The sequence below is a fragment of the Cyanistes caeruleus genome, chromosome 13, assembly GCF_971803275.1.
Source record: "Cyanistes caeruleus chromosome 13, bCyaCae1.hap1.1, whole genome shotgun sequence".
Taxonomy (NCBI): domain Eukaryota; kingdom Metazoa; phylum Chordata; class Aves; order Passeriformes; family Paridae; genus Cyanistes; species Cyanistes caeruleus.
The window spans coordinates 19,785,717-19,803,822 of NC_141713.1; the positions used below are offsets into that span (position 1 = coordinate 19,785,717).

Consider the following 18,106-nt stretch of genomic DNA (forward strand, 5'->3'; position numbering starts at 1 on the left):
CCATCTCCCACTGGCACAGCTTGCCACACTGATTCACCTGCCTGGGTTTGGGGTGTCACGGACACAGGACTGGGACATCTCCACTGAGGTGAACCGAAATTTCCTCACCAAACAGTGGGGCTGATGCTGAGGCTTTGGGAAAAGGAATGCAGGTTTTGGATTGTCCAGGAGCCAGGGTTGAGGTGAGCTGGACTTTCCTTCCAGGTCAGCAGGGCCAGTGCTGAAGCTTTGGGTGGGAATTAGAGAGTTTAGGTGACATGTCATCTCCAGGACATGAGAACGGTTGAAGACCCAGGTGCTCTTTCCATCCAGAAGAGTGTTTGGAAAGGAAAAGTGGCAGCGTGGGGCACAATGTAATGGATTTTGAGGTAGGTGTGGATGCCCCGGGGAGGTGATGACTCCCGCCCCCTGCCTTTCTGTGCTGGCTCAGGGAGCTACAAGCGTGGCCTTGGGGGTACCGTGCCGGGCTGAGGTCTCGCACGACGCCTCTCAGAGAGTGAAACACCCCCAAAAGATTCCCCCAGCCATTTCCGAGGAGGCGCTACGGGGGCTCCTGCTCCTAAGGCAGGGAATACTCCGCTCCGGGCTTTGTCTTTCTCCGGCTCCCGATCCTTCAGGCGGGGGATCCGTTCCGTGTTTTCCCGCCGGCCGGGGACGCCGCTCCACGTTCCGCCCTCCGCATTTTGCGGCGCGTCCGCCCCGCCCCGCCCGGCGGACCCGGCGCGGCCTGCGCGGCGCGGCCTCAGCGCGTGGCGGCCCCGGCCGGCCCGGCCCGGCCCCGGCCCCGGCCCGCAGCGCCGGCCCCGGCGCGACCCACATGGAACGCACCTAGGGCGGATACCCCAGCGACCGGGTGAGTGCGAGCCCGGCTGGCCCCGCGCCACGGCGGCGGGGCGGGGGTGGGGGGGGTGAATGGGGGGAGGGGGGCGGCGTTGGGGGCTCCCCTCGGGCCTCGGGCACCCCCTCCCCCCGCCCCTTCCGCACGGGCTGGGCCCGGGCCGCCGTCGTGAGCCGTGACCGTCGGGACGGGGATATGTGCCCTCCCCCCTTCTTCCTTGTGACCCCCGGGAACGCGGCTGTGCCTTCCCCCCGTGACCCTTACGGACGGGGCTCTGGGTACCCCTCCCCCGGGACTGCTGGGAACGGGAGGTTCAGCGCCCCCCCCGTGACCCCTGGGAATGGGGCTGTGCCCCCCCCCCCCCCCCCCCCGTACCCTTGGGGAGTCTTTGTGCCCCCCCCCAGCCCTGTGACCATCGGGGACGAGGATACGTGCCTCCCCCTCCCTCATCTCTGGCCGTGGGGATGGAGCTCCGGGAGCCTCCCCCTAGGGCCACTGGGTCCGCGTGGGGTCTGCGTCCCCCCCACGCCGTGGCCGCGGGGGCGGTTGCGGGTCCCTCCCGAGGCCGTTGGGAAGGAGCCCCCGCGGGTGCTGCGGCCGTTGGGGGTCGGGACCCCCCGAGGGCTGAGAGGCCGCCTCGAGGGTCGCGCTCAGGGCCCTGGGGACCCCACGGCTGCAGGGAGGGGGTGTCCCCTGCGTGGGGTCACCGCTTGCGCGGGGTGATGCAGGCTGGGAAGTGGGCTCCCGAGAGGGTAGCGGTGTTCCTGGGCGGAGGTGGGGGTCACCCCTCTTGACACCCGTCTCTGTACGGGGAGGGTTTGGGGGGTACGGGAGCAGAGAGACAGCGAGAGCGGAGGTTCCCTGAACCCCAGCTCTTTTGTAGTGCCGGTAGGGGGTTCTCTGCACAAGTCCCGGAAGATTAGATGTTCCCCGTTGCGTTTAGCGAGTCCCTGTGAGTTTGGGACGGGTCAGGCCCCGAGAGCGGAGCCCCTCCGGGCATCACCCCTGGGGCCGGGCCGTGTGCCGGCAGCCGGGAGCCGCAGGACGAGCCGCTCTCCTTCAAGTCCTTCGAGTCCCCGTTGGCTAGCGGGGCCGATCTGGAGGTGACCCCACCGGTGACAACGTGGCTGGGTGTCCCACGAGAGCTGGGGCGGCCGGCGGGGCAAGCACTCCTGCCGTGCGCTCCTCCGCCCTATGTGTACACGGGGAAGGTCACAGGTTCAGGTCTGGTCTGCGAGACTTGGCTCCCCTCCATCTCCCGGCAGCCTTCCTTTTGCCTTTCCTTTTTCCTCCCTTTCTGGGAAGGCCCTTTCCCTTGGAGGAGGCGTTAGGCACTCATTTTCTAAAGTGTGCACCGAAGAGCCCCATGGGCTTTTTCTCCCTCCTCCGGAATATCCAAGGATGCCGGTGTTAGGGCTGGCTTTTGGGCTATATCGTGTGCAGGCAGTTCCTTGCCTGGACATCCTCAGGAAAACCTGTTTCCATGCTTTGTGCGATGACTCCAGCATCAGATTATGCCGCACATTTCTAGCTCTTTGTTGGTGGTACGCGACCGCACATGCATGGCACTCAGAAAATCCAGGCAGCTGATTTTATTGATTAGCTCTCGACCAAAAATAATTTATATTTTATTATTTTGAAGCCATTTCAGTCGTAAAACACAAATCCTTGCCCTTTTACTCCCTCCTTCGTCCAATGAGATTTTCTCCTCTCCTGTGAGGTGGAGAAGGGAGATGTGTGCAGCACCAGGAACTCAGCATATCTGTGGTGGAAAAGGACAAGGATTTAATGTTTCACCTGGACTGGCCTGGCATGCAGGGCAAGGGCTGCCTCTGGTTAGAGCTACTGGAGGAAATTAATTATCAAGCAAGTTGGAATGACCTGTAAATGAGTATGGCCAGAGCACGGGGAGAGGATTTTATTCCTTTCTCCAAGCCAGGCACACGGACTTGGTCTGTGTGTTTGGTGAGGCACTCTCAGGCTGCTCATTAGCCTCAGGGGTGTGTGCATGTGCGTGTGGATGTGTCTCTTACCATACTTGTTACCTCTCTGCATGCTGATGTGATTTTTTTGGGGGACCCGTCTCTCTGTCTGGAGCCCTGTGCTGGGTGGTAGCCCCAAATAATCCATCCCTTGCCTCCATTGCAAAGTCCCTTCACACTTCCTTACACGTGGCTTATGTCAGTGGTGACGGCATCCTCTGCCTCAAAAGCTTTTTCTCTGTAAATTGAGCTGAAAAGGTACATTTCTGGGAAGAAAGGGCTCACAAAGGCAGTTGAGGTGCTCTCACATGGTGTTGGATTTACCCAACAGCTTGTGTGTGTGTCTTTATTTTGAATTAACAAGAAGGACAGATCAGAGTTCACTCTGTCTGCTTTATTCTCTTGGAGAACGGGGCTGCCTTGAATCAAAAATTGCCTCCAGGTTATATTTACAGTGTATTCTTAATTGTGATTGCATAAATTAAAGAAAACTGGGAGCTGCCTAGTCTTTCTAGTGCTTCCACATGGGCATCATTCCCCAGACAAAATCGATGTCTGTGTGTTGTAGGCCACGACAGGTGGGACCCACATCTGGGGTCCCACTTCTGGGCTCAGCTGATAGTGGTTGAGGACCAAGGTCACGTGTCATGCCTGATTTAATTGGCATTTCCAGGATGTAGGGATCTTTCTCTGCATGCTTGTGGTGGGAAGAGGAAGAGTCTTGAGCTCAACCTTGGCTGGGCTGGAAGTGGGGCTGCACCTCGGCACTGTCCCACCACGCCCCGCCCAGTGTGGCTCTGACTGGGATTAGGGCCTGTGGGTGCTGATGCAATACTAGTCCCAGATGTAATGCAATAAGCCTCTTTGTCCCCTTTATCCAGAGCATTATGTAAATAAGACGGTATTTATGGTCCCAGGTATGTTGTTCCGGGGCTGCGTGACAGGCTGCGTGCGCAGCGATGCCCTTTGAGTGTTGGCTCCGTGTTCCTGGCCAGAGACAGGGACCTGCTGGGGGCAGGTAGTGAGTGGGCAGAGGAGGTGAGGCTGCAGGTGACCTTGCCAGGAGCTGGTGGCAGTTTAACTGTGCTCAGTTTGCTTGTACATGATGAAGGCAGCGGGTGGATCAGTGTGGGAGTCTATGGGGTGGTTGCCCACTGAGGTCATGGGAGAAATCCATGGTTATCATGGCTTCCTGCAGGATATGGACTGCTGGTTCCCCAACCTTGGGGGTGGGAGAGTCATGAGTCTGTTCCCAAACCTGTGTTCCATTGCAACTGATGGTGGTTTTTGGAGATATTTTTTGGGAAGCTTCAGAGACTCTAAAGCACCTGGAGATGGTCTGGGCTGTTTACAGTTCTTCTGTGACTCCTCTTCTGATGCTTCATGGGCTCTCTGGGCATGGGGAGAGCTTGTCATTTTCTCTTGGGTCTTGCCTGCTTGCTTGGGAAGACCTTTATTTGGGTGCTTGTGGCAGGGAGTGTAGGGATGAGGATTGCATGGGGGTGCTTGACTCCATCAGGGTTTGGGGTTGGGGTGGGAATGTGTTGAGGAGCCCATGTGGGTGTGAAGGATCTTTTCTAAGATCAGGGATATGTAGGTGAGCTGCCTTAGAGCATGCAGCTGTCCTGGGAGCTCATTGGTGGCCATGCATGGCTCCTGAACCAGAGCTTTGGCCACCCTGACACCAACCAGTCTGCTTTATGTCCCCATGCTGGGTTGGCCAGGATGAGGAAGGGTTTTGCTTTGTGTTGGTAAAGGGCAGGAAAAGAGATCCCACTGGGATATGTCTTATTTTGCCATGCGGATGCACTTTCCTGCTACTGAGGGTCAGTGGCTTGAGGTATGACATTGTATCAGAGGAAGGAGTGAGCTTGGACAATCTTACAGTAAGAAAAGAGTGAATGGCTGCCTGACCAGGAAACTTGCTCTGGGACCCCAGCTGCACTTGTGATTGATTTTTTTTCTTTAAAGGAAACCAATTCCCATCTGCATTTGGGTGAAAAATCAGTTTTTGTGACGAGCCCAAGAGGTTGTTTTGTTTTCACTACAGCTGAGTGTCCTTCACATGCACAAAACCCACTGACGTAGCTGCTGAGCGTCAGCTCAGATGTGGTGTGAGGGGTATGAAAGAATGCAAGTGCAGTTTTTTGTGGATGAATAAGGATAATTTCAGGACAACCTTGATATTCTGCGTTGAAACATTAAATGCCCAACTTCTACAATTCATTGCCATGTTCATGGTGTAAGAAAAGGAAAGATGATGTTGTTGCTTTATACTCCTCTTTCCCCAAGCACAGAAAGCTTTTGTGGCATTGGATTTTTCCTCTAAGCTGTTCTTGTGCCACTTATTCTTCCAGTGGCTGGAATGATGAGATCTCTACTGTGCTCCATCACGTGTGATGGGGCTACGCTGATTTAATGATAACAAAATTGATTTTAATGAATTTGCTGAGCCCATTTGTGGTTTGGATTAGCAGAGCATTGTTGGTTCAAGTGGGTCCAAAGATTTGACTAGGAGTTTTCCTGGTGCTTCTCCAAGGGGATGAAGGGTGAATCAGGATGAGTGTGCCGTGCAGCTTTAAAGGAGTGAAAATTACTTCACTGACAGTAACCACTATGAAACCAATAGCAGAGGAAGAATCTTGCTCATCTCTGGGAGAATTGCTTCTCCTTTCCCAAAGCTTTAGTAGCCTTGTTGACATTTCTTCTCGTCCTGAGGATTTCTTGTGTATCTCGGAAGGAGTTTCACATCTAATCTGCACCTTACCTCTGCATCCATTGCCACAAGTAATTCCAAGTGTACTAGGACTCCCCAAATAAACCCAGACTGCTTTGATGCATGGTTTTCCTTGGGTTTTATTGTATTCCTGTGCACTGGCTAATTCACAAAATTCGGCAATTTGCAATGGGTCATTAGCACGAATTAGCAACTTTCTGATGGATATCAGAGCTCCACAAATGTGCTGTATTAATCTGGGAGATACACCTATTTGTTATCCCTCCCAGGTCAGAAAAAAGGGATTTCTTGGCATGATACTTGCTCTGCTTGCATTTGTCCCTGTCTGCATCTGCCTTCCCTCCTCCTTTACTTCACAGACTGGTTGTTTTTTTCCCAAAGTGTTCCCAGGCTGATGATGTGACAGGAAGAGGGATTACAGTCGCACGCACTGGCCTTGCTACAAAGGGAGCCTCAGCTTTGGGAGCCAAGGTGCCCTAATTGGTTATCGAATAAAGGGAATTAAAGGCATTAATAGGTGAAGTGGCAGCTCCTTCGGTTTTGGAGCGGTGGAGAGATGTTCATCGTCTTCTGAAGGCTGGGAAACAGCCAAGGCTGGCTGCATTGCTCTGCTCCAAAAAGGAAAGATAAAGGAAATAAAGCCCAGAAACTCTCCTGTCCATGGGAACAAGTAAACCAGTGTCTGCCTGTCTGTCCTCTCTGACCAGCCCTGCTGTGCCCCTCTCCTGTCAAGGCAGGGCTGTCGCTGAGGGACACTGCTCAGCTGGGATCACGCCGGTGCTCTTCCTTTGGGTGAAGAAGATGGAAAAGAGATGCTGACTTCAGTGCAGAGTGGCAGCGCAGCCGGTCATTTGCTGTTCCTGCTGTGCTTCTGTGGAGGGTGATCCTTATCAGATACCTGCATCCCTGTGACTATGAGAACCCAGTTTGGGACTGGGCCCATGATGGGGCTGGGGTGCAGCAGGGAGACCAGGAGCAAGGAGAAGAGCCACACTGCCTCTGGAGCTCTGTAAGCAAAGGGAGCAAATAGCCCGTGCAGTATTGCCCACCCTGCTCCCACCAACACCCTGAGCTCGGGATGCATCCCTGCTGACAGCATTGGGTGAGCAGGGGAAAAGGGCAAGCTCCCTTTTCTGGCACTTACTCCAGTGGTTATTTATGATCATTGGTTGTCTTTGGTCTTCTTTCTTCCCATGTCTGTGACTGATGCTTTGAGGATCTTTCCTGGTCACATCCGTCTTGCTGCTTTCTCTCACTGCTGGCCATCTTCCAGCCTGCGTGTACTGCTGATGTTTGGGAACCTCTTGGGTTATTTTTCTGTCCCCTCTACCCCCTTCTAGCTTGTGCAGAAGGACAGGCTGCCAGTTCAGGTACCTTTAAGCCTCTCATAAATCAGTTCACTTCTCTGTTTGCGTTAGCAAGGACGTAGCTGCACGGGTTTTAAATCCACATGGCTCTTCCACTTTCCCAGTCAAAACCAGCTCTCTTCAAGGGATGGTCATTCCCCAGCTTTATTGCTATGGGGGAAGCATTGCAGTGCCAGGCAGATTGGCTCAGATGTCTCATTTTGAGTGTTTAATGTTATTTTTGGCACCAGCCAGCAGTGACACGGCTGGCTGGGCTCAACAAGAACGGCCTTTTTGGTGGTACAAGAACACCAGGGCCGTGTCTGGTGCTGCCGGAACGCACTGCCTCGTCTGGGGCAGACTCACCCAGAGGGCTTACGTGTTAATCCTGGCTGGATATTGCTCGTGGTGTTGCTTTCCTTTTGCTGCTGTGTAGCTGCCAGTGGTCTGTGTGTCAGCCTTTGGCAGCTGAACCCCGTGGCACCGCTGCTCTACTCCTGTGGCGCTACCAGTGCCTGCTGGGCAGCTGCTGGGTACCAGTGATGCTGTGACAGGGTGGCACATGAGGGTCATGGGGTGAGCCAGAGATGCAGATTTTGGGTGAAGATGGGGCTATGTTCCTGTTTCTTGTTAAACCTTCACGTGCAGGTCTGGGTATGGCAGTTACACAGGGGTGGTGTCTCCCAGCATGCAGACACAACAGTGAGGGGTTGTTGGGCGGCCCTGATTCAGGGTAGGTCTGAGAGCTGAGCTTGCAGGAAGGAAGCTGCTCTGTCATTTTACCTACGGAATACTTCTTCTCCCACACATGTGGGTTTTTCAGTTCCTCTTTCCCTACACAGCAGAAAGTTTAGACACTGGGCACCTGTTTGCGCTTCTGGATTTGGGTAAGTTTTGGGATCTCTTAGAAAGATCTTGGCCGTATTCAGCTGCCTGAGATTTTCGATTCTGCTAGGTCATGCTTGCTGGAAGATGTCTGTCCTGGCATTTTTGGATGAGCAGGCTGTGATCCAGTGCCTGAGCCTTGCTACTCCCTGCTTATCTCTGTGGCAAAGGCTTGGGAAGAGGATGTGGCTTCCGCAGGACCCTGCCGTCAGAACTGTAACAAAGCACTGGTGTGACTCTTGCCTGCTCATGCTGTGCTTGATGCTCCTCCAGTCTGTGCCACTGTGTTGTCCTAGCACTGTGGCCTTTCCTCCAAACCTGGTTCCTGCCTGGCAGGAGGTCAGTCATCTTTTTTCGAGGATGTTCTGTGTGTGCAGGAACATTGCAGGACTTAAGGACACCTACAAAGAGGAGCCATATGGAGAAGTCAAGGGGCAACAGACAAAGAATTTGCTGGGAGGGGTTTCATCTCAACATAAGAAAGAAATTTTTTACAGCCATTCCCTGAAACAACCCCTTCCAGGACACAGTAAGAGTCCATGCCAGTGGACAGGGTGGTAGGTAATGTAACCTGATCTCCCTTTTTTTCAAAAGATTGGAGCAGGTGACCTTTCAAGGTCCCTTCCAACCTGCTTTGCTCTTTGTTTCTGTGACCTGAGTCATGTAGACATGTATGTCCAAGCTTGCGTGTAACAATGGTGCTTGCTCCGCTTCCCACCGGAGAAGTGACTCCAGCAGTGCAGTTTGGCAGAGCAGATGTTCCAAGAAGGTGCTGTTTGCCAGCCATCCTTCACAGGAACGGAATGGAGGGTTTGGTGCCTTCACTGGGTCTGTAGGTATCAGTGCGCCTCCTGCTTGACCTGTGGACCATGTGCTGGTTCTCTTGCTTATATTTTTCTTGGAATATGAAGCTCTTGGACTTCCTTGTGAGTTGGTGGAAGAAATGTGAGCTATGTTTTATTCAGACGTACATACAGAAGTGGTATCTTGGAAAAAAATGCACAAGTTGAGAGACATCAAAATCAAATAATTGTACATCTCAAGAACTGCAGAGTCTCAAGGCACGAATAGACAAAAAATTTGGACTTTGGTGATGACACTTGCAAAACTGATGGGAGGATTAAAGAGGTACTTGTTCCAGTTTTCCCCATTTCACGATACAAAGGAAAGCCTGAAACTCTTGGTGTTCCCCCTTGTGCGTAGCCTGTTGGGAGTCCAGGGAAGTGAGGGGTTCTCAAGAGGGTGTCTGGGTTTTTCCAGTGGTGTTGAGGTTATAGAAGTGTCAATAAGAAGCAAATGCTGGCTTTTAGCTATTCTGGCATTTTCTTCAAACACACAGGCACTGTGTGTTTATCTTTTGTATTGATGGCTTTGCTGGATGTTGTCATGTGCTGCAGTTGTGTGGACTTCTGCTAGAAAAGTCATGTTTTAAGGTCATGAGTGAATGGGAGTGGGCGTGAGGTTGAATTTTGATCCCAGGGGCATCTTTTGCCTCATGATAAATGTGGAGTTAAGGTCTGAGTATTTGGGAGTAGGTTGGTGTTGTGGCTGACAAGTCTCTGGAGTTTTGCTTCAGGTAGGGTGATTGCCTGCCCTGCACCAAAGTGGTCTCTGCTCACCTCTCCACTTTCCTCCATCTCCAGCCTCTACCAGTGACCTTGTATGTCCTGCTTTTTTCATGCCTGGACTGAAGTATTTCAAGCTTTTCTCAAGAATGCCAGCAAATGACTCATCGCTCGAGTGCTGCCCAGTCTCAGGTTCATCTCCAGGGTCAAGGCTCAGCCTTCAGAAATTTGGGAGTCCTGGCCCAAGTTTGTTGGTGTCTCTCTCAGTGTTCTAGCTGCAGTGCATGCTGGAAGATGTAGTCATGATGGGGTGCACCTCCATATTAAAAAAAAGAAGGGTGGCTCCATTTTATTCAAATTGGGTTCAGCCTTCTCCCTTCTGGCAGCTTGCTGACGCTGTCCTGCTCAGCCCTGAGAGCCTTGTGTGAGTGCAGAGACAGGAGCACAGCTCCTCCATTCAAAATCTTGCTTAATTCCACATTGAACAGCCTGTTTTGAAGCTCTGTGCCTTGGTGTGTTTTGCAACAGCTCGGACTCCCGCGGGGCGCAGGCGGTGGAGGGATCCTGCCCCCGTTGGGTGGCAGTTCTGGAGGGTGTCATGGCAAATCTCCTTTGTCTGCTACAGCTTGACTGATGTCTGGGGGAGAGTGAACCCTCCTCCCCTGCGTGATTTCTTGAGCTGAAAGCAGCAAGTGAGTGAGGAAGCTCCTTTGTGCAGATTTCTCCGTCTCCTCTTGTTTGTGCCAGCTGGCTCGCGTTCAACATTTCTCTTTTTTTCTCTCCTTTTTTTTCTCTTCTCTCTCCCCCAGCTCTAGAGAGTGGGGGCGGGGAGAAAGGGAACATCTTAAAAAGAAATCTGCAGCAAAGACATGGGAGTTACTTAACAAAAATCTAACCCAAACAAGCCCAGCTGGGGGATTACAGGCACGGCGGTAGGAGCTGGCTGGGGAGTGAGCACAGCAGCGTGGGGAAGGCAGCGTGTCACCCCCCACCGCCCCGAGTTTCTTTAGTCGTAAAAGGAAACAAAAAGGGATCTCATGCAGAGGCAGTGGATGGGGAGAGCAGCCGGCTGGCTGCCAGTGGCTGGAGGAAGGGCCTCGGCACTGCAGACCCTCGTGCTGCTGCCTCAGCTGCGGCCTTGTGGGGAGCCCTTTGGGGGTTTGTCAAGCTGGGGGGACAGCATCCCTTCCATGCCGCTGCCTTTGGCTCTTTCGGCAGGGAGCGGAGGGCTCTGCTCTCCAGGGTCACTCCTGGCCAGAGCAACCATCTCACCAAACCTTCTGCTCCCTGCCTTGTGCCCGCTGGAGGAAATGCTGCATCCTGCAGATTTTCTCCCCCCCCCCCCTCCCTTCCCTGTCCTTTTTGCTGCTCCTTCTTGTGGGCATTCCTGAAAGTTAATCAGGGTGAAAATTGCAGTCAGTCATGTCTGGAAGCCACCAGAGGCTTATCCTGGAGTGCTGCAGGCTGGAGCACATGGCTATGAGACAGTCTCCCTATGTGTGGGCTGGCTGCTGCCAGGAGAAGAGCTTTCTCCTACATCTTGCTGCCCTTGGGCGGTCAATCCTTCCCAGCTTTGGTCTCCCGGCCTCTGGTTACCAGCAGAGAAAGCTGGAGTGGCGCGGGTTTGGCGGGTTCTGAGCATCCTGCACCGGTTTTAGCACATAGAGAGGCAGGGGCTGGCACAGTTTCCCTGCTGCCTTTTGGAAGTGGAGCTGTTGTGGTGGAAGAGCTGTCTCTAGGTGTGTGTGCAGCCCTGAAAGTGAACTTTCAGGTTTGTCTCTGAATACGGTTTGGCTCTGTCCCAGCCCATAGATGTGGATTATAGAGGTCTCAGCACCTAATGGAGCTGAATTATTCATGTCTGGTGCTGTGTGTGTACAGCATTCCCAAGCAGAAAGCTGTCTCCTTGTAGAATCTGCGCTCCAGGACTGCTCTTAAAACGCTTTGTTGGCAGGTCTCCAGGCCAACAAGTGAGCACATGCTTTTCATGTTGTGCGGGGATCAATCCTGCGATGGCAGGAGGTAAGGGGAAGGACATGTTTCCAGCTGAATCAATCTCCTCGCTCTGTTTTCTGAGATGCTGTGATTTGTGGCAGCGTTACTCCCCCGGCAGGGGAGTGGGAAGGATCTGGATACCACCCGGTGCTTCTCCAGCTTGGGCAAAGGAAGCAGTAGGATAGTCACCTCTTTGGGCTATGGGGTGCGGTAGCCAGGGGTTACTCTACACCCAGAATAATGATGGTGTGTTATTTTGGGGTCCCTGCGGGTCTGGCTTGGGAGAGGGACTCTCAGAAATGCTCCTGACTGCAGAGGCTGAGCCTGCAATAGTGGAGTAGAGAAATGGGGAACTGGGATGGGAGTTTTGTGGAAGGAAAAAGCTGTGGAAAATGGTTTAGAGCCACATGCAATGGAGCATATTCAGGAGATTCCCCCAGATCATATTCCAGGGTCCCAGCCTTCAGCTCTGCTCTGGAAAGGGCTGATCCCTGCCCCAGTCCCTCTTCCTGTGGTGGCATGTCTTGAGTTCTCTGCCTCACTCTCGTCACAACGTGCCTTTCCCCTGCTCTTGCCAATCCAGCATGTTCCTGTCCGTCCTGTTTGTGGTTCCCTTCTGTCTGCATTAGCAGAGCCTGGGCTCCCTTGGCACCTCCTCCGTAGGGTGAGGGTTTTTGCTCCTCTTGTTTCCTAACCCTTTGATTGTTCCTGGCTCTCTAATTGCTGGGGACCCAGCGGTCTTCTGGGCTCCTTCTTCCTTTTGTTGTGGTAGGAATTGGCAAAAGCTGCTGCTGTTTGCAGAATTTCAGATCCAAGTCCTGCTCATCTGGTCTCCTTATTCCACATGTATAAATAATACTTCTGGAGATGTGCGTGCGTGTGTAAGTGCACGTTTAGAGCAGCAAGGTGAATTCTGTGGAGATATGGCCAAGCTGGCGTTGTTCAGGTGTTGCATGGAACAGGTGATGCTACGCATGTTGCAGTACAACCCTGCAGACTGTCGTTTTCCTGTCACTGCAAGGTCAGATCCTTGTCTGCTTTTCCCTCTGACCTGAGCTTGCCGTGGCTCTTTGCCTTCTCCAACTTTGGGTTGGCAACTCTTGGATTTGGAGACTGAACTTCATCCTCTGCTGTCAGCTCCTGTGGGTTGATCCTGTGCATCAGTGGTCATTAGTGGTCCACCAATTCATTTGGATTGTTCCTGGATTCCATGCTTCAGCTTAGGGCTGGGAAGGGACTGGTATCAGCCAGAAATCTGGTTCATCCAGCTCGTTACTGGCTTTGCCCACCCACACAAAGGAATCGCGGTGGATCCGTGACATGAAGAGTCTCGCAGGGGTGAGGTGGTTGCTGCCAGCCCTTGGCCCCATCAGTGGTTGGGAGGGAGGCTCTGGAGAGGCAGATTGATGGGGTTGGACATACCAGCTTGGAACTGGGGAGCAGGTGCCGGGGCAGGAGCAGGAAGAGGAGGAGGAGGCAGCCATAGAAACACGCAGGTCAGCTTTGGGAAGCCGTTAGCGACTCCTGTGCACAAAATGATCTCCTGATTCGGCACTTTCCATGCTGCTGAAATGAGAGGTCAGTGCTTTTCATTTCCAGCTTGCACGCAAGCCCCCCAGCTCCTGGGGTTAAAAATCTCCGTAATGACCTGTCAGAGAGAGGATTATTAGCTGTACAGAGCTGAGGATGCTGTGGGGAGCAGATGGAAAATGGTCTGGCTGCAGCAGCCTGGCTGATGAAAGAATCCCTGGCATTTTTACAGTGTTTGCGTCTCTGGAAACGCACCGTGAAGCTGCTTTCCAGGCTCCTGCCTGCTGGGGTTTGAAGAAATTTGTGTGTGTGTGTGGTGTGGAGGGTTTTTTTGGGTTGGTTGTTTTTTTTTTACTTCTCATTTCTCTCTAAGTCACCTGTTTTTGAAGTGTCACTTGTTAGTAGTACCAGGAGCAGGGAGGCCTGTAGCTTGGCAGGGAGGGAGAGGACAGTGGTCAAGGATTTCTTAAGGATTCTGGAGAGCAGGTGGCCTTGCTGGGCGGTGCTGGGAAGAAGCTGTTACATGTGTTAATTATGTCTCGTCAGGGTAATTGCCATTACTTGGGTGCTGTGTCAGGTTGAGCGTGGGTGTCTTTTTTGTTTCCCTCCCTGGGGGAGAGGCTGGGAAGTGGGGAGGAGATATTTTGGGCTCACCGGGGTCAGCTGCGGTGCGGGCAGGTAGGGCTGAGCCCCCTCTTCCCAGTTAAGACTGGGTACTTACACAGTTGCATCTCCATTTCTTTCCCATTGGAAGCTTATCATGGCCAGAGGCAGTGGTGGTAAACACTCCAAATCTGGGTACTGTTGGTCTGCCCGGAGGTGTGGGATGGGAACCCTTATGCTTCCCACTGCGATTTTCCCACTTCCTTTGGTGACTGCGCTGACACATCCCAAGTGTCACAGGCACTCTGAAGCCTGGAATTTATTTCCCACCAAGGCACTTGACTTCCCTGGTGAGCAGCTCTTGTCCCTCGCAGCAAGGCTGGCTTGGAGAGGAGCCCTCCCTCTGGGTGGCATTGGCAGGAGAGGAATCAATCCTCCCTCCCAGGGGCAGCGCTCGATAATTCAGAGGGAAATGGTGAGCGGGGAAATGTGTGAGTAATATCTTGTTGGAGCTGAGAGCCGTGACCTGCCATGGCTGCTATTGATCGAGGACTGGTGCCAGATGGCCGCTGCTGTGGGGGTGGCTGTGGAGCAGCCCCAGTCCAGGGGGTGGCAGAAGGATGCTGTGAGGGGGATTTGGGAGGTTGGGGGCTTCACTCTGCCCAGATCTCTCCTGCCTGCAGGTGTGGCTGTCAGTGATCTGCCTGCCCACGGCTCTTCATGTGTAACCCTGTTCTCTTTGGTCTCCCTTCCAGCAGCGATGCCGTCACCTGGGCAGACCCCAACCACTGGAAGCCCCCCAAGGACGTAGGTGACCCCCAGGGCGTAGAGGCAGGGAAGAGCCTTGAACCGTGAGGGGCCGTTAACTCTAAGATGTCCTTGAGCAGCGGAGCTTCCGGAGGGAAAGGAATTGATGCGAACCCGGTTGAGACGTATGACAGTGGGGATGAGTGGGACATTGGTGTAGGGAATCTCATCATTGACCTGGACGCTGATTTGGAGAAGGATCAGCAGAAATTGGAAATGTCGGGCTCCAAGGAGGTGGGGCTCCCGGCACCCAACGCAGTGGCAACACTACCAGATAACATCAAGTTTGTGAGCCCAGTGCCAGGCCCGCAAGGCAAGGAGGGCAAATCAAAGTCGAAAAGGAGCAAGACTGGCAAGGACAGTGGGAAGCCGACCCCAGGATCCTCCCTGTTCACTGGCAGCGAGGGAGCTGGTGGCAAGAAGGAGGTTCAAGGACGCTCTGGGGATGGTGCAAACTCAGGTGGTTTGGTGCCTGCCGTCACCCCGAAGAGCTCAGAGAAGTCGGCCAAGGCGTCTCGCAGTGTGGCTGGCTCCAAGAAGGAGAAGGAGGGTGGCTCATCCAAAAGCAAGAAGGAAAGGAGTGAGGGTGCAGGGGCTGCAGCAGAGAAGGAGCCCAGCGTGCTGCAGCCCCTGGCCCTGGCAGTGAGGGTGGGACAGTATGACGGGGGCCAGGGGACAGAGCCTGCTGCTGCTGAGCAGCTTGGGAGTATAGCTATTGACACGGGAGCTGCGCTCAATCCCTTGGGAGTAAAGTCAGAGCTGGAGGATGGAGAAAGTGAGTGCCGGCAGCTGAAAAAGGTGAAGTCAGAGAAGGTAAGAAAGGTGTTGGGGCATGGATACCATTGCTGCTGCTCACGTGGTATTGCTGTGACATGGCATTGTGGGTGACAAGGGGGTGGGACTGTGTGTTTTGTACTGCTGGTTTGTACACTGATGTGTGGCTGGTGCCTCCTGGTTTCGGCATTGGTGGTTTGACCATGTGATGTGCTGGTGTCTGGACATGGCAGTGGAGTGACACTGGTCAAGCCTGGCTTCTGGGAACCGTGTGTGAGCAGATCACCTGCAGACACTGTGCTCTGGGTACCATCCTGCTCTACCCTCTGAGATTTGTTTTCCTCTGCACTTTGGTTGTGCTGAATGGCTCCAGGCTTCCCTGGCTTCTGTCATTCTGAAATCAAGGTGATGTCCTGGTGCTTTGCTACATCTCCCAAGGGGACATAAAGAGTCTGTGCTGTGCTCTGTGTCCTGCTGGCTTCACCTTGTGTGTCAAGGCTCCCTGCAGCTCCTGAAGGAATTTATTTCTCTGCAGTTGCATCATATGCAGAGAAGGATCCCTTAGTGCAGAGAAGGAGCCATGTTAGTGGATGTGGGATCTACGTGGGCATGCGGGTGAGCACAAGGAGCAGGGCTGACAGGAGTCACTGCCTCGCTCCTGGGTCTGCCGAAGGTACATGGGCTCTGTCCCACCTGTGGTGGTGATCCAGGGCTGGTGAGTGGCTGTGGGTGATGTTTGACGTGTCACTCCTCTGCTAACACGTGGCAGTGATACTGAGCTGGCCAAGCTGCTCTTCCAGGTCACCAGGGGCATGAAAAGCCGTGCCAATGGCAGATGGCCAACAGGGTGAGTGGCTGCCTGTCTATCTGGGTGGTGCTGGGCTCTGGGTGGCTGCGCGGCTGTGTCTGGATGTGGCCATTTTTCAGGACTCTTCTCTGGTTTCTGAGCAATCACAGTGGCTGATGTGATTTCTGGTTCGTATGGGGAAGACTTTGAGCATGTGGATGTCTATGCTTTCCTCCATGCCAGCTGCATAGGGGGTGTTGCCAGTGTGTGTGCCTGTGAAAGCCATGTGTGTGTCACACGTGCATCACAAGTGCGTGTGTTCGGGTCGGCTTGGCCCTATTGCCATCAACAGGGTGTCAGGAGAGTGGCTGGGGAGTATGAGAAGCAATGTCACCATGTTTGCAGCCTGAGGTTCCCTGGGAAGATTTCTGCTTTGGTGTGGGGATCACAATGTGGGCACTGGGATGGGTGGGGAGGGCACAGTGGCACTGGGAAGAGGTGCTGAGACCAGAGATCTGTTGGGGAGGGGATGGTCAGCCACGGGATGGCTCTGGGACAAGGGCTGCTAAATAGGTTGGTGTTTCTGCCACTTGAGAGGAAGATTCCTGGGGCAGGTGACTGAAGCCTGTAAAATTCAGGAGGGGTGTGGAGACATCTTCTTCCTTTGTCTGTTCTGGCTGTGCAACCAAAGTGAATGAAACCAGGAAAAGCAGCAGATGCTCTTTTGCATGATGGACTGGAATGCTGCTGCTAAAAGCTGTGGCTGCTGGAAGTCCATGTATGATTTGGGGCACCTGGGTGGGTTTGTGGAGGAGAAGCTCATCAGGGAATGTACAGGGCAATGCATTTTGGCTTGGGAAAAGTATGAGGAGGACGGAAACTTGGGAATTGGTTTGGGAAATACCTCAACATGCTTGGCTGTTATGTTCCGTGTAGCCATCTGTGCTGGCTGCTGTGTCAGCCAGCACTGGAGCTGGCTGGACCTTGGGTCGTACCCTGCATGGCTTTGCTCTGTTGTTACTATTAAAGATTTATTTCTTTCACTGGTACAGCTGCAGAAACTCCTTGCAGTTGGAGATACCAATGTGATGTATGGTGTTGGTGGACGAGAAACTCCACACACTTTGGTTGTGTGTGCTGGCACCTGGAAAACCCTCAGTGTCCTGGGCTCATCCCCTGTGTGGGCAGCGGGGAGAGCTCAGAACTCCTTCCAGGGCCTAAGGGGGCTCAAGGAGAGCTGGAGAGGGACTTGGGACAAGGAGTGCCAGGACATGGGGGAATGGCTTCCCACTTGCAGAAGACAGAGTTAGATGGGACATTGGGAAGAAACACTTTCCTGTGAGGGTGGTGAGGCCCTGGCATGGGTTCCTCCTGAGTTGTGGCTGCCCCATTCCTGGAAGTGTTCCAGGCCAGGTTGGACAGGGCTTGAAACAACCTGGTGTAGTGGCAGGTGTCCTATCCATGGGAGGAGGTAGAAAAAGATGGGTGTTAAGGTCATTTCTAACCCAGATGATTCTATCTTCTCCATGCTGACACCTGGTGAGGATGGTTCTGCCATTTTACTTGTCCAGATTCAAGCATAACCCCCTTGGTGAAAGCTGAGGCTGGAGGACTGATCCCTGTTTTGAGAAGGGATTTGATGTCTGTATCTGCAGGAACAAGTGTCACTTAGGAGGAAGCATTGTCTGTGTTTCATCAGCCTCCTGGGGGCAGCTGGATGGCTTCCTTTGGGTCGGGAAAGCTGTGGGCGAGGAGAAGAAAGGTGTCTGCATGGTAGGGGGTGGGAAAGCAGTTTTTTGTCTTGAGGAAGAGACTGAGGCTGGGTGGATGCCTGGGGCAGGGTGGAGGACCAATGGGATGCAGCGGGGAATGTGGCGTTGGGCTTGTGAACTGCTGAGATGTTCCAGAAACTGCATGTGGGGTCCAAACGACAAGCCAAGAGCAGAGGTGTGTGCTGGCTGTGGGAGGAAGGGCAGCTCCTGCAGGCAGTGCATCGAGAGGATTAAGGTGGCAGGTTCTTTCTGGCCTGGGGACAAACCCTGCCTGGGAAGCGAGAAACTTGCTCAGACTGAAACAGGAACAGCCACAGCGTGACTCAGCCCAACATTTGGTCTCCGTCAGCTTGTCCTTTGCTTAACCCTGTATTGCTCCTGCTTCCGTTTCAGGCAGGGAAGCTGGTCTCCATCTGTGGATGAAGAAAGGGGAGACTGTACCTCCACTGCTGAAGCCTGGGGTGGGTGACCTCCCTGGAGGTCAG

The 18,106-nt window shown here is 53.7% G+C and overlaps 1 protein-coding gene across 4 annotated transcripts in view; it reads left to right on the top strand.

The window, feature by feature from the left end:
- The first annotated feature begins 725 nt into the window (after positions 1 to 725).
- ZNF609 (zinc finger protein 609) overlaps positions 726 to 18,106 on the top strand; it is a 62,738-nt gene continuing 45,357 nt past the window's right edge. For 2 of the 4 annotated variants that reach the window (XM_086848532.1, XM_086848534.1), the window contains exons 1-2: positions 726 to 853; positions 14,237 to 15,101. In XM_086848532.1, the coding sequence (XP_086704658.1) occupies positions 14,355 to 15,101 (747 nt within the window). In that variant the 5' untranslated portion in view covers positions 726 to 853; positions 14,237 to 14,354. The remainder of the gene's footprint in view (positions 854 to 14,236; positions 15,102 to 18,106) is intronic. The other 2 variants (XM_086848533.1, XM_086848535.1) reach the window with 2 other exon arrangements.